The 26,820-nt window shown below is 38.8% G+C and overlaps 1 protein-coding gene across 1 annotated transcript in view; it reads left to right on the plus strand.

Moving 5' to 3' along the window:
• Positions 1–7,816, plus strand: part of scn5lab (sodium channel, voltage gated, type V-like, alpha b) — a 163,616-nt gene extending 155,800 nt beyond the window's left edge. Inside the window, exons 25-26 of the mRNA XM_062991231.1 lie at positions 970–1,240; positions 6,588–7,816. Coding sequence (XP_062847301.1) covers positions 970–1,240; positions 6,588–7,816 — 1,500 coding nt within the window. The remainder of the gene's footprint in view (positions 1–969; positions 1,241–6,587) is intronic.
• The last annotated feature ends 19,004 nt before the right edge of the window (positions 7,817–26,820 follow it).

The following is a 26,820-nucleotide window of genomic DNA, read 5'->3' on the forward strand; positions in this document are numbered from 1 at the left end:
TATTCAGACCCATTATTCAATACTTCGCAGAATCCCTTTTGGTAGCCATTACAGCTACAGGTCTTCTTGGATACATTTCTACAGGCTTTGCACATTTTATCCTATTCTCCATGGCAGATCCTCTCGAGCTCTGTCAGATTGGATGGCAAGTGTGATCTGAACTGTCAGGTCTTTTATGGATAGTTGATGAGTTTTAAGTCTGGGGCTTGGCTGGACCACTCAAGGACATTTAGAGTCTTGTCCTAAAGCCAATTCAGTGTTGTTTTGGCTATATGCTAAGGTGAACAGTTTGCATGCACCCTGGAGGAGGTTTTCTTAAAAGATGTTACTGTTTTTGGCTGCATCCATTTGTCTTACCATTCTCCCTGTTCCTGCTGCTCACTATTACAGACATAGTGTTAGCTGTTCTGACCAGAGTTCAACTTTATCTCTCGACAGACCAGATAATCTTTTTCCTTATGCTGCCAGAGACTTTTCTAACTTCAAGCTGTTGTTATTTGTCTTTTACTCAACAGTGGCTTCCATTTTGTCACTCTGTCATAAGGGCCTGATTTTAAATTGTGGGCCTTTATAGACCCAGGTGTGAGCCTTTCCAAACTATGTCCTATCAATTCACTGTGGAGACACAACTTAAGAATAATTAGAGCATATAATTAGAGCATATACAATTCACCTGAACACAATTTGCAGGACCACATGATAGGGTATGAACACTTTTGTGAAAAATCTATTTGTTTGTAGTAAACCGTGTTTGTAGTTTGTTGGGATAGGTGATTAGGTGTAGATTAATGGGTAAAATTAGGCAATCATATCAATTTAAAATTAAATTCACCACCCAGTAGTGTGTTAAAAAAATCAAGGGGTCTGAAAACTTTCTGAATTCACTGTATATACTACCACATAATTTTGGTAATAATGTTCTTTAAATAAATACAGTCACATGACATTTGATGTTATTCACCCTTCCAGAACACATTCCAAGGATTCTTTTTCGACTTGGTGTCTAAACAAGCCTTTGACATCATCATAATGCTGCTCATCCTCCTCAACATGTTGACCATGATGGTGGAGACAGATGAGCAGTCACCAGATATGGAGTCCATCCTCTACAAAATCAACCTGGCCTTCATTGTCATCTTTACTATAGAGTGCATTATCAAGATCATTGCCCTTCGCTGCTACTTTTTCACCGTCAGCTGGAACATCTTTGACTTTGTGGTGGTCATCCTCTCCATTGTAGGTAAGTAGACAGAAACTTCAGCTACAAATTAGTGTAAATCATTTAGACATAAAAGACAAAAAGTTGAAACAGTATGGAAAAATAACTAAAAATAATAATAATAAAGTGTCTCTTACATTTACTTTCACTGCAGACAGTATGAACCTGAGATATTTCATGTTTTGTCTGATCAACTTAATATGCATCCCCTGTGGAATTTTAGGCCTGCAACTCATTCCAAAATAATTTGATAAAATAATGGTCTAATTTCAAATAGATGATGTGAACAGGTGATTGTAATCACTGTCAGATACAAAAGCAGTATCCTCGAAATGCTGAATCTTTGAGGAGCACAGATGGGCAAAGGATCTCCAGTTTGTCACCAGTTTAAGATCTGAGCAGATGGCAAATATATTGATTAGACTAAGGTCCCCCAAACCCTAAACCTTTGTATTAATGATGCCATCACAGAAGCATAAATTACCTTTGCCAAGGGCACTGACACAGCCCCATACCATGACAGACCCTGGCTTTTGGACTGAAAGTTACTGAAAGCAGTCCTTTTTGTTTTTGGTCTGGAGCACACAGTGCTTCTTATAAAAAAAATATTTTTACACATTTCTGCTGTGTGATGGTCCATCTCAGATGCCTCAGAGCCCAGAGAACTCAATGCCACTATTTGACAAGGTTAACATAAGTTTTAGTGGGCATTAATGCATGTAACTCTGTATTGTAGTGCTTGGCAGAGGTTTGTAATCCCTTGTCCATGTGCTTATATCATCTATTGATGAATGACAGTACTTGTTACAGTACTGTCTGAGGGATCGAAGAACATTGTTGTTAAGCTTAGGTTTGCATCCTTGCCCTTTATGCACTCCCGATTCCTTGAATGGTTTAATGATATTATGCACTGTAGAGGGAGAAATATGCAAATCCCTTCCAATATTTCTTTGAGGTTCATTGATCAATAATGTTCTCACGCATTTGTTGACAAACTGGAGATCCTCTGATCATCTTTGCTCAACAACTCAGCCTTTCCTGAATGCTGCTTTTGTACCAAACCATGATTACAATCACCTGTTCACCTCATTACTAGCCCTGAATTGCCCTGTCCCAACTTTTTTTGGAATGTGTTGCAGGCCTGAAATGCAGGAATGGATGTTTATTAACAAATGAAATTAAGTTAAGCAGACAAAACATGAAATATCTTGGGTTCAAACTGTCCAGTTTGTCACCAGTTTAAGATCTGAGCAGATGGCAGAGATACTGATTAGATCAAGGTCCCCCAAACCCTGAACCTATTACACAAACTACACAACTTGCAGCATTTTCCTGCTTTAACACAGAGAGCATTTAACAAGGCATTGTCTCATTGGCCAGTAGTTACTGCACCAGAATTATGTGTCACCTATATAGGTAGTACATAAAGGTAATCTATGGGCCAACCAGACTGTCTTATTTAATTGAAAAAACAAAACAAAACAAAGTAACGGTGCAACAAATGACATTATTATATTTTATTTGCAAGAAGACCGTAAATATGAGTATGAGTATTTTGATTTTGATATTCTGCAAACAGAATATTGACATAATTTTTTTTTACTTTCAAGTCTAATAAAACACAACGTTGACCTGCTCATGTTGTCTGTGCAATGTAAGTTGACGTTCCGACGTTCCAACCACACTAAGTGATCCACCATAGTCTGACAGAAAATACAGTGTTATATCAACTAAGCTTAAAGATAGCTAGCTAGTCAATAAATCTCGCTTGCTGTGGCTGGTCTCTAGAGAATCAAGGAATTCTCAGTCGTTGAAAAACCTCTTCATCAGTCACATGGAGAAGATTAACAGTAAAGTCAATGTACCCTTGACTTGACTTATCAAGGTCTACCATCAGTGCAATTGTGCAGCACTATATCTAACAAGGGACAGACCATGCTTAAGTAATAAGACAGCAGTTTCAAGAGTAGATGCTCCACCTGCCACGGAGGAGGGGTATGACCCAAGCCAAAGGGTTACCAGGCAAATGGAGTGAACATTTCTTAGAAAAGGGTTCCTGAGTTAAGGTGAAGGTAATTGTAGCAATCAAGACTGTCAGCTCAGGTGATTGGGAAGTGATTGAGGTTTGAGTTATCTGACAATTGAAGAATAACATATGATTGTACAGCCCAGTGGTCATCCTGTCCATTTTTCAAGTGGGCAATATTGTGGTTCAAACCAAACAACCCTGTCAATGTTAATACACTGAAAGATCACAAATCAGAAAGGCATGTCAGGCCTGCAACACATTCCAAAAAGAATTGGGATGGTAAAGCATTTACCACTTTGTAATATTGCCATTTCTTCTCATTTAAAAGACATTTTGGCACCAAGAATACCAAGCAATGACGTGTTACAGGTGTTATTTTGTCCATTCTTCCTGCAAGCACGTCTTAAGATGTGCAACAGTACAGGGTTGTCAATGTCACATTTTTGGGGACAGGTCAGGACTGCTGGCAGGTCAGTCCAGTACCCATACCCTCTTCTTACGCAGTCATGCCTTTGTAGTGTGTGCAGCATGTGCTTTCATATTGTCTCATTGAAAAATGCATGGACGTCCCTGGAAAAGATTTAATCTAGAAGGCAGCATATGTTGCTCTAAGATCTCAATGTACTTTTCTGCATTAATGCTGCCATCACAGAAGTGTAAATTACCTTTGCCAAGGGTACTGACTCTGGCTTTTAAACTTGTTGCTAATAACAGGCTAGATGGTCCTTTTTGTCTTTGGTCCGTAGCACACAGTGTCCATTTCTTCTAAAAAAAAATTAGAATACTAATTTGTCTGACCACAATACACATTTCCACTGTGTGATGGTCCATCACAGATGCCTCAGAGCCCAGAGAACATAATGCAGCTATTTGACGTGGTTAACATAAGGCTTCTTTTTTGTGAATGCAGCTCTGTATGGTAATGCTTGACAAAGGTTTGCTAAAGTAATCTTTTGCCCATGTGCTTATATCAGCTATTGTTGAATGATGCAGTGCTGTCTGAGGGATTGAAGAACTTGCCCTTTATGTACTCCAGATTCCTTGAATCATTTGATGATATTGTGCACTGTAAATGGAAAAATATGCAAATCCTCTTTAATCTTTCTTTGAGGACGGACAGTTGTCTTTAAACGTTTCAATAATTTTTTCACACATTTGTTGACTGAACATCCCCAGAGACTCGTGGACACTGCTTTTGTTCCAAATCATGTACATTACCTCAATACTAGCCCTAAATTCCTTTGTCCCAACTTTTTCTGGAGTGTGTTGGAGGCCTGAAATGCAGGAATGAATGTACATTTACAAATTAAATAAGGTTGAGCATACAAAAAATTAAATATTTAGTGTTCATTCTATCTGAACAAAATAAAAGTAAAATTGAATGTATTTTTTATTTTTATTTATTTATTTATTCTCTCAAACAGTGTCAACTTTTTCTGATTTGGTATTTGTTGTTAATGATATTTCTGCGAATAAAATGTACATTGCACCTAGTTTCGTTATAAAAAATACAAAACTCTTCTGCTAATAAAGAAGCATAGAGATGTACATCTAAAATTACAATGTTCTTTGGTCAGACAAAATAAAAATAAAACCTTTGGACCATAATTTAGGTTATCAAACCTTGTTGTTGTAGCTGTAGGGATGTAAATGTGTACATACAGTGTATCACAAAAGTGAGTACACCCCTCACATTTCTGCAGATATTTAAGTATATCTTTTCATGGGACAACACTGACAAAATGACACTTTGACACAATGAAAAGTAGTCTGTGTGCAGCTTATATAACAGTGTAAATTTATTCTTCCCTCAAAATAACTCAATATACAGCCATTAATGTCTAAACCACCAGCAACAAAAGTGAGTACACCCCTAAGAGACTACACCCCTAAATGTCCAAATTGAGCACTGCTTGTCATTTTCCCTCCAAAATATCATGTGATTTGTTAGTGTTACTAGGTCTCAGGTGTGCATAGGGAGCAGGTGTGTTCAATTTAGTAGTACAGCTCTCACACTCTCTCATACTGGTCACTGAAAGTTCCAACATGGCACCTCATGGCAAAGAACTCTCTGAGGATCTTAAAAGACGAATTGTTGCGCTACATGAAGATGGCCAAGGCTACAAGAAGATTGCCAACACCCTGAAACTGAGCTGCAGCACAGTGGCCAAGATCATCCAGCGTTTTAAAAGAGCAGGGTCCACTCAGAACAGACCTCGCGTTGGTCGTCCAAAGAAGCTGAGTGCACGTGCTCAGCGTCACATCCAACTGCTGTCTTTGAAAGATAGGCGCAGGAGTGCTGTCAGCATTGCTGCAGAGATTGAAAAGGTGGGGGGTCAGCCTGTCAGTGTTCAGACCATACGCCGCACACTACATCAAATTGGTCTGCATGGCTGTCACCCCAGAAGGAAGCCTCTTCTGAAGTCTCTACACAAGAAAGCCCGCAAACAGTTTGCTGAAGACATGTCAACAAAGGACATGGATTACTGGAACCATGTCCTATGGTCTGATGAGACCAAGATTAATTTGTTTGATTCAGATGGTCTCAAGCATGTGTGGTGGCAATCAGGTGAGGAGTACAAAGATAAGTGTGTCATGCCTACAGTCAAGCATGGTGGTGGGAATGCCATGGTCTGGGGCTGCATGAGTGCAGCAGGTGTTGGGGAGTTACATTTCATTGAGGGACACATGAACTCCAATATGTACTGTGAAATACTGAAGCAGAGCATGATCCCCTCCCTCCGGAAACTGGGTCGCAGGGCAGTGTTCCAGCATGATAATGACCCCAAACACACCTCTAAGACGACCACTGCTTTATTGAAGAGGCTGAGGGTAAAGGTGATGGACTGGCCAAGCATGTCTCTAGACCTAAACCCAATAGAACATCTTTGGGGCATCCTCAAGTGGAAGGTGGAGGAGCGCAAAGTCTCGAATATCCGCCAGCTCCGTGATGTCGTCATGGAGGAGTGGAAAAGCATTCCAGTGGCAACCTGTGAAGCTCTGGTAAACTCCATGCCCAGGAGAGTTAAGGCAGTTCTGGGAAATAATGATGGCCACACAAAATATTGACACTTCAGAAACTTTCACTAAGGGGTGTACTCACTTTTGTTGCCGGTGGTTTAGACATTAATGGCTGTATATTGAGTTATTTTGAGGGAAGAATAAATTTACACTGTTATATAAGCTGCACACAGACTACTTTTCATTGTGTCAAAGTGTCATTTTGTCAGTGTTGTCCCATGAAAAGATATACTTAAATATCTGCAGAAATGTGAGGGGTGTACTCATTTTTGTGATACACTGTACATTAATTCAGAGATTTTTGTTATTCTTTTGCAGGTATTGTCCTCGCTGACATCATAGAGAAATACTTTGTGTCACCCACACTATTCAGAGTGATCCGTCTGGCCAGAATAGGACGCATTCTTCGTCTCATTAGAGGAGCCAAAGGGATCAGAACGTTACTCTTTGCCTTAATGATGTCCTTACCTGCACTTTTTAATATTGGTCTTCTGCTCTTTTTAGTCATGTTTATTTATGCCATTTTTGGAATGGCAAACTTTGCTTATGTAAAGAAACAAGCTGGAATTGATGACATGTTCAACTTCGAGACATTTGGTAACAGCATGCTTTGCCTTTTCCAAATAACAACATCAGCTGGCTGGGACAGCCTGCTCAGCCCGATTTTAAATAACTCCCCTGAGGAGTGTGACCCCACTGTGCTAAACGTTGGCACAAGTGTTCGAGGAAACTGTGGGAACCCTTCAGTGGGAATAACTTTCTTTGTGACTTACATTATCATTTCCTTTCTCATTGTGGTGAACATGTACATAGCTATTATCCTGGAGAACTTCAGCGTAGCCACGGAGGAGAGCACCGAGCCCCTGAGTGAGGATGATTTTGAGATGTTCTACGAGGTTTGGGAGAAGTTTGACCCTGAGGCCACTCAATTCATTGAATATGCTAAGCTCTCGGATTTTGCCGATACGCTGTCGGAGCCTCTGCGTATCGCTAAGCCTAATAAAATTAAGCTAATTTCCATGGACCTTCCCATGGTGAGCGGTGATAAAATTCACTGCCTGGACATCTTGTTCGCCTTTACCAAGCGTGTGCTGGGAGAGTCGGACGAAATGGACGCTCTTAAGCAGCAGATGGAGGAGAAGTTTATGATGGCGAACCCATCGAAGATCTCCTACGAACCCATCACTACAACTTTACGTCGCAAGCAGGAGGAGGTGTCGGCCATAGTCATACAGAGGGCTTACAGAAGGCATCTTCTCCGTAGGCAGTTGAAGCAAGCCTCTTTTCTTTATCGACAGATAAACTCGGAGGGGGCTACCAGTGAAGAGGACAGCCCACCAGAAAAGGAAGGACTCATAGCCTTCTTGATGAAAGAGAATTACGGACATGATGGAGAGGGTCTGTCCTCGACCTCTTCACCTCCGTCATATGACAGTGTGACAAGAGCCGCTAGCGAGCTTTATCAAGTTCTAATACCTGAGCCCAGGAACACTGACCTGAGCAAAACGAATCCAGACTCTGATAAAGACTGTGAGACATTTCTATAACGTTAAGTATCTCACTAATCTTGTTAAAGTTTCTTTTGTTTACAGAATGTAACATAGCTCAACAGCACACAAACTCAGTCTTGATACAAGGTGCATCAGGACGACAAAGGTTTTGTAGTACAAGCTGATGTTTATAATTCTCCCGTGTTCACATTTTAATGATTAGGAGAAAGTGTAGAAAGCTCACATCAAAGTTCATTCACTAGTTTATATGCATGAGTGAGATTCTGCAGTACTGCAGTTATATCACAGGTATAATAACCATGTTAGTAAGAAGTACAATTTATCAAAATTTACGCAGTATGCCTGATTGTCTAAGTTTATTAAAGGTCTTACTTCATTTGGTGTGATTTTCTTCAGGTAGCTTTCACTTTATGTAGAAGAGGCAATACTATAGTGTATAGCCTAGTTAATGTTACCAATTACTTCGATTTTTTTTAAATCATTTTTTATACAATTAAGTATGAAATTACCTCTGTCCAGGTTGTCATTAGCGATGAGAGAGAGAGAGCAAGAGGAAATGTCAAATTAGAAAATGTACACTAATTTGATTTGCCTTGAATTGTTTTGATTGCATATTTTTTTATTTTTTTATTTGATTTCTCCTCACATTTTTATTTTTACAAGTCTGTCTGTTATAACTAGCCTGGTCTTAGATGATATAATCATATTCAGGACTAGTAAAAGACAATCATGACTCAACAGCCTCATGTTCAACCTCTATTTCAATTAAGAGCTTTCAAAAGACTGCACGTGTATCAAGTATGGAACACACGACACACACACTTTTGGTGATATTTATTTGAATTGTGAGTATTTATTTTGCGTGATAAAAGTGCATTGTTTAGAAATGTAATGGCCATTTACTTTGTAAAGCTGGAAATGAATCCTTATATTGCACATACTCAACATGAGTTTAGCAATAATTTGCTACTTTTGGGTAACATAAGAATATATATGTGTAAGTATGTATGTGTGTTTGCGTGTGTGGGTGTGAGCGGGCGTGTGTGCATTTGTGTATCATCTGTACTGTGTTACCCTAATGTGTTAGGGAAACCTCGTCTTGTATCTCAGACTAATAGTAAAAGATAAATCCAGTTGAGTATGAATTCACATGTCTGAATAGCAAGTCTGTTGAAGGGCTGTTTTTGTAGCAATAGACCCCAAGTGTGCCTGGTAGAACTTGCTGTTTAATTTCTTTCTTCTTCACCAGTGCAACAAACTCACCATTAAAAGGCATGGCAACGCTCTTTCAGGATTATTTATTTTATTTTGCATTTCCATTTTTTTTATCCTAGTTTGTATGAGATCAAATTTACTTCATGTATGAACTCAGTCACTTTAAACATCAGTTCTAATGGATAACACAGGCAACCCTCATTATTAACTAAATGACTTTTAAACAGGACTGTCACAGTAACTGCAATAGCATAAAACGGCCAGTTGTGAGACCTAATTTGGTCAGTTATCAATGTTAGAAAATAATAAACTTAGCATGCAGTAACAATGACCTAAACAGAATGTGGCACAGCTGGTAGGTGGGGTGCTGTACAGCAAGACTGGCCCTGTGTTTGTTTTTCGCCTTTGCCTGTCTGTAAGGAGTTTAAAAGCATGGAGAAAGTGGATTGGCTACTTCAGATTGCACAAGGTGAGTGAGAATAAATATGTCAGAGCTTTGTTGCTCTGGGTTGAATAGGCAGGGTGTAGTACAGCTTTGTGGCCAGTGTTTCTGGGTGGCACTGAACCTTCCTCAACCCCAGTTAGGGTAAGGTGGCTAGTAAAAATAACTGAATGATGAAACGTTTATAAAGAACCTTTAAACAGCCATATATACCATGTATTTATATTTTGACTAATGTGGCCTCAAGTGTTTTATGTCGATTAAAATAATAGTAGCTCAAGATAACTACAATCGGGGGATTTTGAGATAAAACGTTATATTGCAATTGAAAATAACATGTCAGGCTTTGATTAAACTATGATCTGCTAATAAATCTGCTCCTTTTTTCACATCTAAAAATAATGTTTACCATTCAATTAGTTGAATCTTTACCTGGTATTACCTCTAAATAATTATTTTTGTTCATTTCTCCATCACAAGATCTCAGAAAACAAGCTGTTGTTATTTACAGAAGTGTTTCCAATAAGAACATTTGCAGAAAAATACATTAATTTGCATAAAATGAATCGAAACATTTGCTGTTTATGGCTTTTGTAGAAACACACACAGTAGGACATAAGCAATATGAAATACAATTACAGTTTAAAACTAACTTACTCTCTGATCCATACATGCATACTTTGACCCAGTATGTGTGTACTAAAATTATGCCCAATACGGGTGTATTATTAAAACAAAAAGGATCTGGGATCAAATCTTGACTCAGGTTGCTGGCTGAAGGCAGTGTAGCATGTTCTTCCTATTGCCATTTGTTTCCTTTAGATACTCAAACTCTCCCACCACATAAAAACAAGCAGTATGTGGATTGGCTGTTCTATATGGCCCAAATGTGTATATAATTAAGCAACCAGCCGTGCAGTGTGCCTTTACAAACATTTGTGAAAGAACGTGTCAGTCTAGAGAGCTCACTGAATTTGAGTGTGGTACTATAATAGGATGTCACCATTGCAACAAGACAGTTTGAGAAATGTGTTCCCTCCTAAATATTCCGTGATCAAATTAAAGTGAGTGGTATTACTGAGAAGTGGAAGCATTTATGAACCACAGCAACCCAACCCTGAAGTGGCAGACCATGTGAAGTTACAGAGCAAGGTCACAGAGTGCTGAGATGCATAGTGCATAAAAGTCACAATTGCTGTGCTGACTCAATAACTGCAGAGTTCCAAACCTCCTGTGCCATTAACATCAGTATAAAAACTGTGCTCCAGGAACTTCATGGCATGGGTTTCCATGGTTGAGCAGCAGCATGCATATAAAGCACACCACTGCTGGACTCTGGAGCAGTGGAAACATGTTCTGTAGAGTAACAAATTAAGCTTTTCTATCTGGCAGTCTGATTAACAAGTCTGGGTTGATAAATACCAGGAAAATGTTACTTGCCTGCCTGAAGTTTGATTGAGGAGTACCATGTTATGTGGTCGTTTTTCAGGAATTGACCTAGACCCCTTTCAGCCCTGACCTCAGCCCCATCAAACATTTCTGAGATTACCTACAACGGTGATTTGTGAGCCAAGCCCCTCCATCCAATATCACCGTCTGACCTTACACATGCTCTTCTAGATTAACGGGTGAAAATTCCCACATCCTTTAAAAAGCCTTTCCCAAAGAGTAAAGCTGCTACAGCTACAAAAGGGCGAAACACTCCGGATCAATGCTTATGGATTTAGAATGGAATGTCATAAAAGCTCCTATAGGCACAAAGATTGTTTGTTTTATTAGGGTTTTAATGTCATGTTTTACACTCTTCGGTCATGACAGAAACGGTAGTTACTGAAGATTAATCAGTTCACACAAGGTTATACGTATCGTACACAGTCATGGACAATTTAGTATCTCGAATTCACCTCACTTGCATGTTTTTGAACTGTGGGAGGAAACCGGAGCCCCCGGAGGAAACCCACGCAGACACAGGGAGAACCCGGACCGCCCCATCTGGGGATCGAACCTAGAACCTTCTTGCTGTGAGGCGACAGTGCTACTCACTTAGCCACCGTGCCGCCCTGTAGGCATAATGTGTAGGTGTCTCAATACTTTTGTCCACATAGGTTATATAGTGGATATAAAAAGCCTACACACCCCTGTTGCAATGCCAGTGTTTGTTGAACTGCAAACTGCTGATGTACAAATTAGCCTGGATAAGATAACATGCCATGTGGTGCCACTTCTTGCTGGTAGTTGGTTAATCTAATAACTACAGGTGGGTTCAGTGTGGTGGAGGCAGATCAGATTCAGTTTGACGTTTAGAGACGGGCATCTGTGGCCCCCTTCTGTTCGGCATTTAGTATCTCTCTACCTGTTCACATCTTCTTTAACATATAGCAGGAAAAAATGATGATCCAAGAGCTTTTAATAATCTGGGTATAGTAAAACATGAACTATTGTTGAAATTACTAATAAATCAGTTCACAACCTACAGACTACACAATTCCACATGACAATATTGATTCTTGCAAAGTAATGTGGATTTGTATCTACATATAAACAATAATTTCTGAATTCCATTAGCCATCGACAAAGAATGTACCAAATAATCCTTGCTACTTCCTCTACCTAAAAATGCCTTTCTACCCGTCATTTTTAAATTTCACCTAACATTCACTAAATCACCCAACGATGGGATGATTTTTTATGTACTGTACCTTTTTAAAATATCTGTTTGTCCAACAATACAAGAGCAGATCCAGTAATAAAAATTTTTTATTTTATTTTATATATTTATATATACACAATGCCAATCAGAAAATGTTGGGACAGTATGGAAAATGCAAATAAAATAAAACACAGTGTTCCTTACATTTATTTCATTGCAGACAGTACAAACCCAAGATACAGGGGTTCTTTAAAAAGTTTCCACACTTTTTTTTAAACTCTATTTATTAAGAATCTCAAAAACAAATGACATCACTTTTCTACAGTCACCTTCCCATGCATTTCTCCCAGCATCATACCAACATTTTAATGCCAACCATCAACTTTTTAATGGTGGAGCATGTAGCCACTGATGCACCACAGCTTTCACATCATCATCACATAAAAATCTTCTTCCTCTTAAAGCTTTTTGAGTGGTCCAAAAAGGTGTAAATCAGATGACGCTAAATCCAGACTATAAGCTCTTTCTCAGTCTCTCAGACACGACCAATTACTGCTCCTCCCACCCTCACCGTTTCCAACCAAAATATAAAAGTGCGGAAACTTTTTGAAGATCCCTCATATTTCATTTTGTGTTTGGTCAACTTTATTCCATTTGTTAATATAAACCCATTCCTGCATTTCAGGCCACAACATATTCCTGTAAAGAAGTTGGGATGGTAAAGCACTTACCACTTGGTAATGTTGCCATTCCTTCACACAACACTCACACAAAATATGTTTGATCCCATTCTTCCTGCAAACATGCCTTTAGGCTGTGAAACAGTACAGGGTTGATGTCACATTTCAATAATTTTATCACATATTTGTTGACAAACCGGAGATCCTCCACCTATCTTTGCTCCTTAAAGCCTTTCATTACAATCACCTGTTGACATTTTTTTTTTTTTTTACTTCCTTACTAGTCAAAATTGCCCTGTCCCAACTTTTTTGGAATGTGTTGCAGGCCTGAAATGCAGGAATATTAATATATGAAATGAAATTGATAACTGAATATGAAACTCTTGAGTTTTTTCCCCCCATTTCCCATACTGGCCCATCTTTTTTGATTTGGGGTTGTATATGTATGTGATGTATTTATTTTATAAATCATTTGCTATAATGCAACTTTAAGTTACTTTTTTTGTAAGAAAAGTCATTGATCAAATTTGTTGCTGCTGTTTAAGGGAGGAAAAGAAGTGCATCTGATGTAGAATTAGACTCATAAACTTGAAATGCTAGCAAACAGAGCCAGCATCTGGAGTTATACAGAAATAATTTAAAGGTCTCTTGAGGTTACAAAAGAAGTCTCAGATGTTTGTCCCTTAAATAAGTTTGTGCCTGATAATTAGCTTAATTTATTCATTCATTCATTCATTTATTTTTACACTATGACATTGTGCATGCTGCAATATTATAACTTATTTTCATGGAAGGTTAAATATTTGTAAATTTAAATTGTGTTCCCTTTTTAATGTTTAAAATAAAGGGAAATGCAATATATATATATATTGTCAGTTGTAGTCCTTATAATCAGGACATTCAGAAATCCAAGTTTTTGGAAAAGCATTGTTGCCAATAAGAATATGTATATCTAAAGTCAAATAAATAATAGAAAGCATTTTGTGAGCATGGTTTATTTTTCCAGTTGAACACTATTGTACCATGTAGCCCATGAGTTATTATGCCCATAGCTTTACAACATTAAGAGGTCCTCAAATCATTCAAGAGGTCCTCAAATCATTCATTTATTTTTACACTATGACATTGTGCATGCTGCAATATTATAACTTATTTTCATGGAAGGTTAAATATTTGTAAATTTAAATTGTGTTCCCTTTTTAATGTTTAAAATAAAGGGAAATGCAATATATATATATATATTGTCAGTTGTAATCAGGACATTCAGAAATCCAAGTTTTTGGAAAAGCATTGTTGCCAATAAGTAATATGTATATCTAAAGTAAAATAAATAATAGAAAGAATTTTGTGAGCATGGTTTATTTTTCCAGTTGAACACTATTGTACCATGTAGCCCATGAGTTATTATGCCCATAGCTTTACAACATTAAGAGGTCCTCAAATCTTCTAGTTGAAAATTACATTTAAAATACACCAAACTATGGTTAAGCATAAAACACAGTTGGTACATTGCTCTGACTCAATTTAATTCATTTCTACTGTTTGTTTGATTAGTATTTTAACATCCTGTTTAACACATTCATGACAGGACAGGTAGTTACAGATTAAACATAATTCATCAATTGTCACGGCCAATTTTGTATCTCCAATTCACCTCACTTACAAGTAAACTGTACACAGAAAGGACCCTCACCACCCAGACAAGGAAATCACGGTACGGCCCCTTGATGCTGTGAGGTGATAACAGATTTAAGATTTAATTTTATTTTACATTAAAATTATGTAGGTGACAGTGGTGGTCCATGGTCCTTCAACCTCCCAAAAACTTGCAAACTGTGGACTGGCTACTCCAAAGTGCTCACAGGTGTAAATGCATAATGCACAAGTATCTGCATTAGTTGGATTGGTGCCCTGTCCAGGATGTATTATTTATTTATTGAGATTTAAACATCATGTTTTACACCGTTTGGTTATACTCATGACGGGACAGATATTTACTCGTTACACAAGGTTCATCAGTTCACAAGTTCACAACCTGGACCGCCCCACCTGGGGATCGAACCCAGGACCTTCTTGCTGTCAGGCAACAGTGCTACCCACTGAGCCACCGTGCTGCCCTTTCAGGATGTATTACTGCCATGTGACTAGTATGGTGGCACTGAACCCATTGTCACTCTGACCAAAAGTAGTAGGTTAAAATGAATTAAATAAATGTACTGTGAACAAAATAACAAAAACTTTATATTTTTTACAATAGAACCTAAATATTGCTACAAAGTGCATCTGATAGATCAGCCTTATAAAGACAAAATTACAGGTGATTTTATACCTTCAGTTCACCTAACTTAGACGTTTTTGGACTGTAAGTAAACTCCACACAGAAAGGACCCCCACTGCTTTAAAACAACATACAAAATTACAGGAAGAGCTGCAGGAATTTCTTGCACATACTGGTTGTGTACTAGATGTGACAACAATCTCCTGTATTCTTTATAAGTCGGGGGTGTGTGGTGGGATGGTAAGAAAAAACATCCAGGCCAGCCAGGCTACATTTAGCAGAAACCTGCAGCAAGTCTGCCAAGGAGACCAAAAGAACGAACACAATCAGTCTTCATTCCACAGTCTTAGAAAGGTGACTCAATCCAATACAGCAACTATAGGACCACTAAACTGGTCTCACATGCTAGCAAGATCCTGCTGTCCTGAAACAAATGCAAACCAAGCTTGAAGGACAGATTGCCCAAGAACAAGCTGGATTTAGGCCAAGAAGCCGCATGCAGCTGTTTATAATCTTTATTAACAATTATTGGGACAATTTGCACAGTTTAAATGTAAATGATCACGAGTACAGATCTCCTTTTTGTTCTGGTAGCTATAAGTAAGCTTGCACAAAAGCTTTTTAAAGCTATAAGGTGTATAAGTAAGCTTGAACATTAGCTTTTTAAAGCTATAAGGTGTATAAGTGAGCTTGCACAATAGATTCTGTCAGCTCACTCCATGTCAAAGCAACACAACTGGATCTATCATCATAATTACAGAACAGACAGAGATGCACATGGCTCATATTTGAGATTAATTTTACATGGCAGGAGAGGTTCTCTTAAAGGGCCTGGTCCTTCTAAATATAATTGTGAATTTCTAATAAAGATCAGCCTGTTTTAAACAGGTATTAAAGAAAAAGTCAGGCATCTCAGGACATTTTGAGTGTGACAGATTTGCAGAAATTTGAGAATGTGCAAATCATTTTGTCTAGTCCATGGGTCTGTCTCATAACCTAGTAAAGAAGGCTGCCTTAATAGGTTATTTTCAAATGTAGGTAATTCTCATTCATTTTTAATTTTTCATTAAAGTGTACAAGTGTAATTTCACAGTTTTTGAATCATGGAGTGAGATGTTAGCTGGCATGCTAGCTGGTTGTGTCACCTCAGCTAACTGGTTTGAATGGCCTGAGGCTAACTCTGTTAGCTTAGTAAGCTAACACTGCGGCTGTGGGCGGGTATAGCAGATGACGTAATTGCTGTCTAACTACAGCGACTCAATGATCTGCCTTTTAAGGTTTGATGTCAGTTAGATTCTCTTCTACTTAGGCAGCTGCCTAGGTTGGCAGTGGGCAGCAAGGCAGCTCACTAGGTTTTCAGACAGACCCCAATTTTGCAGTTCTGTGTTGAATGAAGTTTCTCAAATGTTTGTGTTGTTGCAATGCAGACATAAAATAAACATGTAAATACCAAAGCATTTGTAATTGTAACATTTTTCAAAAAAGTGCATTACAGTCATGGCCAATATTTAGCGAGATGTTACCTGACAGTGGAGGCTTAATGGCAACAAAATTTTACTATCATATGCAATTTTACAACATTTAATTAACAAAAATACAGGTAGGTTTTTATTTTTAAGTTCTGCTTAACTTTTATTTCTTTTTAATTATTGCCCCAACAGTGCTCACTGGCATGTAGTGTAGGTATCTTTTATAGTCACAAGTCAACACACTTTGTGGTGTTCTCACATCTAGTCTAACTAGGATCACACACACACACACACACACACACACACACACACACACACACACACGTTCAGTTGACACAGCTAACCAAAAAAAAACATCAACACAAAACCTGAGCAATGGCCTAGTTGCAGCATGACAAACACAAAAGGCATTCAATTCATGAACATGGGTCCTACATGGGTCCTACTGCTCATAAAGTAAATATTATAATTTGTGATTTGTAAGTAATTAATCTCTTAATAGCAGATTGAAAACGAAAGCTTGAGCTCTCTGCATTGGTAAGTTTGTGTATTAGACAGCTGTGCTATCCGAGCTCCCTTATTTAGGAGTAATTCTGAGATGCTTGATCAATACAACTCATGACCCCAGTGTTTAAGGAAAGTGCTCTTCCATGCCTCAGCACTAAAAGTTTTATAAATCCACCCAAATTAGCAGTACAAAAATATTGAACGGTAAAGCATTTCTATACCGCCATGTGTGCAAATTGCCACACTGCATTTTAAATGTTGACATTGTAGCCTAGTGGTTAAGGTACTGGATTAGTAATCAGAAGGTCGCTGGTTCAAGCCCCACCACTGCAAGGTTGCTGCTGTTGGGCCCTTGAGCAAGGCCCTTAACCCTCAATTGCTTAGACTGTATACTGTCACAGTACTGTAAGTCACTTTGGATAAAGGCAAATGCTGAAAATGTAAATGTCACTAATCAAATCAAAAACAGAAAATGTGCATCCCCCTGTAGTAAAACTACAGCTGAATGACAAATACATCTGTGTAATGCCTGGCTCTTATGTAATCTGTTTGATGCCGTTCTCTCATGTAAATCGCTGTGATGACTGTCATCTCTCCAAGAAGGTCATCCAGAAGGATTGTGGGAATACATGCATGCTATTTTTATCAAGGTACCAACAATTGTCTGAGTGCTGTCAGTCAACACTGTATTCAGACAGAAAGACAGACAGACGAATACTTTATTGATCACAAAAGAAATGTAGGCTTTTCGAGAGTCTTGATAAACATGCCAGGTCAGTCAGAGTCCCCGGAGGTTTGGATTCTGCATATGTGCATGTTGGTAATATTCAGAGGGCAACAGGATCAGCTGCTGTCTGAGTGCGTCAACACTGTACTCAGACAAAAAGGCAGACAGACACATAGATACTTTATTGATCCCGAAGGAAATTTAGTCTCTTAGAAAGTCTTAATAAACATGCCAAGTCAGTTAGTGTTTCTGGAGATTTTGATTCTGCAAATTTGCATGTTTTTAATATAGCATCAGCTGCTAACTAATGTATGTCTTATTTGTGCAATAAACATAATTGTTACTAGTTACTAGCACTGTTGTATTAAGAGATCATAGGTCTTTCTGCTCTATGAGTACCAACTGCTCCTTTTTTTTTTGTTATGTTAAAGTGGTCCTGAATTGGAATTGAGATATAATTGGAGATACAAAATTGTCCATGACTGTTTGACATTAAAGACTTGAAGTGATAAATCTTGTGTAACCAGTAATTACCATTTCTGTCATGAATGTAACCAAAGTGTGTAAAACATAACATTAAAATCCTAATAAATAAATAACTTTAAATCCCACCAAAGATGTTCTATTGGATTTAAATCTGGAGACTTAAAAGGTAAGTCCAGGGTATTTCACATCTGATTTCTTAACCAAGCTATGGTTAACTTGGATGTGTGTTTGGAATCATTGTCATACAGGAAGGTCCATTTTTTTTACCAAGATTCAATTTTACCTTAGAGGGAATAATATTCCTAATCAAAATGCCTTGGTATTTCTGTGAATCCATGTTGCCAGTCACATGGTCAACATTGGCAGTTTGTGTATTGGAAAAACATAACCACATCACTGATGCAACTCTATGCTTGACCATGGAGATAATATTGTTCTGTTCATAAGCCTCACCTTTCTTGGGTCAGACAGACCACTGATACATGTGGCCAAACAGTTCCAGAACTCTGCAGGTCTATCTAAATTCCTTCTGGTGTATTCCATTAAATGTTTCCTGTGCTTCTTGGTCAAGAAGTGGTGTGTACTGTGGAGTCTGGCTATACTGTGCTTGGTTGTAGAGTGATGGTGATCTTATGATTGCCACTGACACATTTGTCCCAGCCTTCATCAGGTCATTCTATAAGTGTTTTTTTTTGTAGTAATGAAATTGCTAAGCCCTCTACATTGGTATTGGTCCATGCCTTCCTTTGCTGGTTTGAGTGGCCTTTATATAACAGGACAAGAAATTATAGTCTTTAAGTAGAAAAGAAAAAAGACATGGACTTTGTCCTGGCTCTGATTTTTGTAAGAAATAGTCTTTGTTTACTGCTGTTTTTAATGTGTCCTATATTTTAAAGTAAATAAAGTGTGTGTACTGGCTCAGTAAGTCCCACTGGCTTTTCGGAGTATAGTTTAGGGGACCAACAAAGCCAACTTAAGGTGTGCAGCCTAGTGGTTAAGAAACTGTCATCTACATTAAAACACAGGGTGCCAGGCACCCAGGTGGCGCAGCGGTTGCGCCCAGGTGGCTAGCACACCAGCGCCAAGATTCTGAACACCCCGGTTCGAATCTCAGCTCTGCTGAGACACCATCTAGCGGGCACCATTGGCAGTGCCTGCAGCAGACAAAAAATTGGCCACCGAGTCTGGGAAAATGACCCTGATTAGCAGACCGAGGTGCCTGTGAGGAAATTGGATGAGCCTCATGTGCAAATCCACTAAAGCACCGGCGTAAAAGAAGGGGTCTGCAAAGACTGTGCACGTGTCAAAGGGGGCGTTAGTAGGCGAATAAACCCTCCTCAAACACAATCGGGACAAACTGACTACACTAAATCAGGAGAAAAAAGGAGAAACTTGATTAATAAATAGAAAAAAAAAACACAAGATGCCATTAACCGATAAAGATTGCTACCATAAACACAATCTAATCTAACATGATATTCCTATAAACACCAGCATTTCTTCCCGGTCCTGTACTGGGACTTTTATCTGTTTAACTATCTGTTAAACTAAAACTGATAGAGATGTTTATCTCAAAACAATGTGGAAGTGTTTAATCTCTGCTAGTACTCATCACCCATCACCATGAGCACTGGACTGGTAAGATCATTTGGCAGAGCATGGCTCTTGAGGAAAAAAAACTATGTACTCAGGGCTTTGCTGAGTATAACAGCAACTACAAAATAGCATAAACTAACACATTGTATCCTGTATGCACAACTTCCCTATCAAGTATGCAATTTATTATTTCCTTCTAAAGCTGTGTAATGCATCAAGACAGAAAACATGGAGTAGATAATGAATGTCCAAGTTAATAGCAGGAGAGAGCAGGTTTTAATCAATGTGGAATTTGCACTATAGTTGCACTAACTGCTTTCTCCAGACTGATCTCTTTGATCCAAACTCTTGATCACGTGAACATGTTCTACCAAGCTCTTAATCCCTCAGTGACACAAAAGTCTTATTTTAAAGGGCACATTTGCCATAAGGCTAAAGCTATTATTAAATAATTAAATTCAAGCAGGAAAAAGGCAAAGCCAGCACTTCCTATTTCTCTTCTTACCCCTCTTCCTGCATCTCTCACCTGAAAGTCTACCCTCTTCATATTCCACTCTCCCTCGCCCTTGGACTCTCTATAAGCACATGACTATGTGTGGACTCAGGAGTGTGTTGTTTGCTGTATGGGGTTTCTATGACAGCACTGTGCTGATTAGCTCCCCGGATGCTACTGGCGGATGTGTGTGTACTCCCGGTGGGGAGCAGTGACCCCTCTCTCTAAAGGCTACACACACACACACACACACACACACACTTGTAAGAACATTTTGTGAATCAGCAGGAATTATATAGATTTCTGCTTGCACAGGTCTTAAACTGTGATCTGGTCTTCATTAGACAATAGTACTATTTTATCATTGTTGTTTATGACAAAATATTAACATGCACATTTAACTAATACCTGGAGGAAATGCATTTTAATTTCAGCATTGTACAAGGCATGAGACAAGCAACAGTCATTCAAAAAGCTGCAGTTCAACCTGAACACAACAGGAACAACAGATACACTATAAACAATAGGAACAAAACTGCAATAATCTCTGTATCTTTAAAGAACACATAAAAAATTAGAGCAATTATTACAATGGTCAATTGCAACAAAACAGAACTTCTGCTCATTGTGTTTGAAGAAAAAAAAGATTACTTATATGATCCTAAGAACACCCAGTACACAGTGATGTGTGGGATGAGAACATAATATAGAGTTGCTTCTCTGCAACAGTAACTGGGACATTACATGTCATTGATACAACAATATATCAGGTCATATTATTTTATTTATTTATTTATTAGGATTTGAATGTCATGTTTTACACTTTGGTTACATTCATGACAGGAGAGGTAGTTATTCATTACACAAGATTCATCAGTTCACAGGTTTAATGTCAAACACAGAATTGGACATTTTGTATCTCCAGTTTACCTCACTTGCATGTTTTTGAACATGTGGGAGGAAACTGGAGCTCCCGGAAGAAACCCACACAGACACGGGGAGAACATGCAAACTCTACACAGAAAGGACCTGGACCGTTCCACCTGGACATCGAACCCAGGACCTTCTTGCTGTGAGGTGACAGTGCTACCTAGGTCATATTAAAGAATTCAATCTTATGGGCAAAAAATCAAGCTCATCTTCTGACTTAAATACTATTAAAATCTTAAGAAGTCTTAAAACCTTAAGTAATGCATTGTGTAAAAATCTATCAACTAACCTACAACTTTACAGACATTTATTTAAATAAAATCCCCTATGTATGTAATCAGGTAAAAAGAACAATGGATAAATGAATTGTTTGAAAAATGTGTGCACAGCAAAAAATAATATAAATAAATAAAATAATTTCCATAGTCCTGTTCATTTTTCACAAATGTCCTACATACAGACAGGGTTTTTTCTTAACTGGGATGCAGTATACATCTAAAAGTTTTACAGTTTCAAAGTTTAACCTCAAAGCTCTTACCTAGTCATAGTGTTAAGGTTTGGGTAAGGTCTGTCTTCTGGGTCAAGTCTCTGAACAACTGGGTATCATGTGTGAGAACTAAATGTGCCATGTCCCAATATACAATCTACCAGTTTATTACTTACTCCTACCATGTACTTAAAATAATGGGACAGTTGTAGCCTAGTGGTTAAGGTACTGGACTAGTAATTGAAAGGTCACTGGTTCAAGTATCATTACTGGTAGGTTGCCACTGTTGGGCCCCTGAGCAAGGCCCTTAACTTTCAGTTGTTTAGACAATATACTCTCAAGTACTGTAGTACTGTAAGTCACTTCGGATAAAAGTGTCTGCTAAATCGCGAAAATGTACAGTGTATCACAAAAGTGAGTACACCCCTCACATTTCTGCAAATATTTCATTATATCTTTTCATGGGACAACACTATAGACATGAAACTTGGATATAACTTAGTCAGTGTACAACTTGTATAGCAGTGTAGATTTACTGTCTTCTGAAAATAACTCAACACACAGCCATTAATGTCTAAATGGCTGGCAACATAAGTGAGTACACCCCACAGTGAACATGTCCAAATTGTGCCCAAAGTGTCAATATTTTGTGTGACCACCATTATTATCCAGCACTGCCTTAACCCTCCTGGGCATGGAATTCACCAGAGCTGTACAGGTTGCTACTGGAATCCTCTTCCACTCCTCCATGATGACATCACGGAGCTGGTGGATGTTAGACACTTTGAACTCCTCCACCTTCCACTTGAGGATGCGTCACAGGTGCTCAATTGGGTTTAGTCCATCACCTTTACCTTCAGCTTCCTCAGCAAGGCAGTTGTCATCTTGGAGGTTGTGTTTGGGGTCGTTATCCTGTTGGAAAACTGCCATGAGGCCCAGTTTTCGAAGGGAGGGGATCATGCTCTGTTTCAGAATGTCACAGTACATGTTGGAATTCATGTTTCCCTCAATGAACCGCAGCTCCCCAGTGCCCAAGACCATGATGCTATGACCACCATGCTTGACTGTAGGCAAGATACAGTTGTCTTGGTACTTCTCACCAGGGCGCCGCCACACATGCTGGACACCATCTGAGCCAAACAAGTTTATCTTGGTCTCGTCAGACCACAGGGCATTCCCGTAATCCATGTTCTTGGACTGCTTGTTTTCAGCAAACTGTTTGCGGGCTTTCTTGTGCGTCAGCTTCCTTCTGGGATAACGACCATGCAGACCGAGTTGATGCAGTGTGCGGCGTATGGTCTGAGCACTGACAGGCTGACCTCCCACGTCTTCAACCTCTGCAGCAATGCTGGCAGCACTCATGTGTCTACTTTTTTAAAGCCAACCTCTGGACATGACGCCGAACACGTGGACTCAACTTCTTTGGTCGACCCTGGCGAAGCCTGTTCCGAGTGGAACCTGTCCTGGAAAACCGCTGTATGACCTTGGCCACCATGCTGTAGCTCAGTTTCAGGGTGTTAGCAATCTTCTTATAGCCCAGGCCATCTTTGTGGAGAGCAACAATTCTATTTCTCACATCCTCAGAGAGTTCTTTGCCATGAGGTGCCATGTTGAATATCCAGTGGCCAGTATGAGAGAATTGTACCCAAAACACCAAATTTAACAGCCCTGCTCCCCATTTACACCTGGGACCTTGGCACATGACACCAGGGAGGGACACATTTGGGCACAATTTGGACATGTTCACTGTGGGGTGTACTCACTTATGTTGCCAGCTATTTAGACATTAATGGCTGTGTGTTGAGTTGTTTTCAGAAGACAGTAAATCTACACTGCTATACAAGTTGTACACTGACTACTCTAAGTTATATCCAAGTTTCATGTCTATAGTGTTGTCCCATGAAAAGATATAATGAAATATTTGCAGAAATGTGAGGGGTGTACTCACTTTTGTGATACACTGTAAATGTAAATAATGGGTCGGTTTATCAGCAACATACAGCAAATAAGTGCATTTTGTAAGAATAGAATTACAGACTGTAGGCTATCAGTATCGATGCAAAATTTGTTAGACTTCCACTTGTCAGCTATAGAAAAAGTATCCAAAAAAGTACAGTAAAATTAACTTATATTTACATCATTTAACAGATGACTTTATTAAAAACAATTACTTACAAGCAATTGAGTTAAAAACCTTGCTCAGAAGCCCAATATTTATCATTTGTAAATGGTGGGACTTAAACCAGTCTCACTGTGGTCATAAAAGCCTACATTTCACTTGGAAGGCTTTTCACATGATACACATGTTTATCTTGTTGGTACCTTGTACAGTTTAAACCAGTTTAAACCATAGCAGATTTTTTTGAATGTATTAGATTTTAGTGGTGGGTACTGGACTGTTTGGTTGGTGCCTTTTTTAACCCAGTAGTAACAATGAGGTATTTATAAAATCATGTCTCTGCTATGCTGATAATGGTTCAGCAACCAAATAATATGTGTCCAGTGGTGATATTATTATATTTGAACCTGCAGTTGCAATTGGAAATACTTAACCCCCAAGGAAAAAATAATTTATAACTTAAAGCTAGATTTGGCTTTGAATCAAGTCTTTTATCAGCTGAATAATACAGCAAATTAACAAATAAATGTCATAGTTTTGAAACATTTTAGTAATACAGCCTTGTCACTGTTGATGTTTTCTGCTGCAGGAATCGGCAACCTTGACCATGTGACTGGCATTGTGGATTCACAAAAATACCGAGTTTTGATGAGAAATGTTTATGCCTTCTGTGGTGAAACAGAACCTTGGTGATAATTGCACTTTCCATTAAGACAATGATCCCAAGCACACTTCCAAGTCAATCAAAGCTTGGTTAAGGAATCAGTCCTGGTATGTCCTGGAGTTACCTACTGAGTATAAGATTCAAATGCCATAGAAAATAGTTGATGAGGTTTAAAAAAAGCAGTTCCTCAATGAACTGGAAGCTTTTGCACAAGAACAATGGGCAGAAAATCCACAAAAGAGGTGTAGAAAACTTAGAATTTACCGAGTGGTGACCCTCATTGATACCCATGATTGTACAGTTGGTGGTATCATTTTCACTGAAATAGGACACAATAGAAGAAAACTTTCAATACATCAACTGAGTCGTTGTGTACATGTTTGCTGGAGCAAAACCACAAAAATAATTCCATATTAATAATCTGTAAGCTTAAAAAAATAAAACAGTATATTACACTTGTATTCATCCCATTTGTCTGAAAATTACCTGCATATTCCAGTTTTAACATATACTTTCAGACTGCAGGCATTTACATCAGTACACCATGCGTCACAACAGTGTACCCAAGTGTACTTAGCCAAGTATGGGGGAAATGAGGATAAGCCCCAAGAGAACGTCTCTAAAGAACAAAGTCTAAACCTAACCTGATTGGCTAAAGCCCAAATGGCTCCCTACACCCTGTATAAGTACATACATTTTGTAATATAAAAACGTACAGTGCAGTGAAAAAGTATTTGCCCTCTCCCCAGTCTCTTTTACTTTTGCATATTTGTCACACTTACATGTTCCAGATCATCAAACTCATTTTAACATTAGCCAAAGATAACTCAAGCAAACACAAAATGTGTTTTAAGTGATTTCACCTATTGAAGGAAAATGCTGTTGCCCCCTTACTTAATTAACCAATTTCACTAGCCACTCCCAGGCATGATTATAGTCAGACCTGTTGAATCTAAACATTACTTAAACAGAACCTGTCTGCCAATGTGAAGCAGGCTAGAAGTTCTCAAAAAGCAGCACATGATGATATTAAAGTGATTTAAATACAGATGCAAATCAAAGTCATTAAAATCTACCTTTCTGGAAAGGATTACAAAGCCATTGCTAAGGCTCTGAGACTCTAGCAAACCACAGTAAGAGCCATTGTTTACAAACTAAGAAAGCTTGGAACATTGGTGAACCATCCCAGGAGTGAACAGCTTATGCCTAGTTCACACTACACGATTTGTGGCTCGGCGACCGGTCGGCGCTAGATTTGACGGCTCGGGAGCAACTCGGCGTTCGCTCAGATTCATTTATTTTTCCTCCTTGATTTTACGCTGCACATCAGCGCACAAACACTTTGATCACTCGCTACTTGTTGACGTGCATTTTTGGACGTGGTATCATTAAACCCCTCGTCACTTCTTGTGTTTGTTTTTGTGACAAAACGTAGTTTGGGAGACCAGAGAAGCTCACCTGTGATTCCAGTTGGTGATGGATCGTGTAGTGTGAAACCCCCTATCGCCGATCAGTCGTGTAGTGTGAAATATACACCGACTGAAAGACTCCCGAGTGCAAAAGATTCAGTCGTGTAGTGTGAACTGTACAGCGACCCGACAAATCAGAAAGTCGTGTAGTGTGAACTTGGCATTACCAAAATTTCACCAAGAACTCATCCAGGAGGTCACAAAAAAACCCAGACAAACATCTAAAAAAACTGCAGCCCTCACTTGCCTCAGTTAAGATAAATGCACATGATTCCACAATAAGAAAGAAACTGGGCAAAAATTGCATCCAGGTGAGTGGCAAATATTTTTCACAGCATTGTACACCGACAAGGCATAACATTATGACCACTGACAGGTGAAGTGAATAACACTGATTATCTCTTTATCACGGCACCTGTTAGTGGGTGGGATATATTAGGCAGCAAGTGAACATTTTATCCTCAAAGTTGATGTGTTAGAAGCAGGAAAAATGGGCAAGCGTAAGAATTTGAGTGAGTTTGACTGGCGAAGGCAGTGTGATGCTTTGGGCAATGTTCTGCTGGGAAACCTTGAGTCCTGCCATCCATGTGGATGTTACTTTGACACATACCACCTACCTAAGCACCTACCTACCTGCCCCCAGGTTTGAGTGAATGTATGAATGTGATGCCTGGTCTGGTCCAAGATGTATTCCTGCATTGAGTCCAGTGATTTTTTTTTCCATATAAGATCCAAACAAAGCACTTGGTAAATAATTAATATTGGCATATATTGTTCATCTATTGTAATCAATATTTTAAAAAGAATTAAAAGTACCTGTCACTGTGA

Source organism: Trichomycterus rosablanca, chromosome 3, assembly GCF_030014385.1.
Source record: "Trichomycterus rosablanca isolate fTriRos1 chromosome 3, fTriRos1.hap1, whole genome shotgun sequence".
Classification (NCBI taxonomy): Eukaryota; Metazoa; Chordata; class Actinopteri; order Siluriformes; family Trichomycteridae; genus Trichomycterus; species Trichomycterus rosablanca.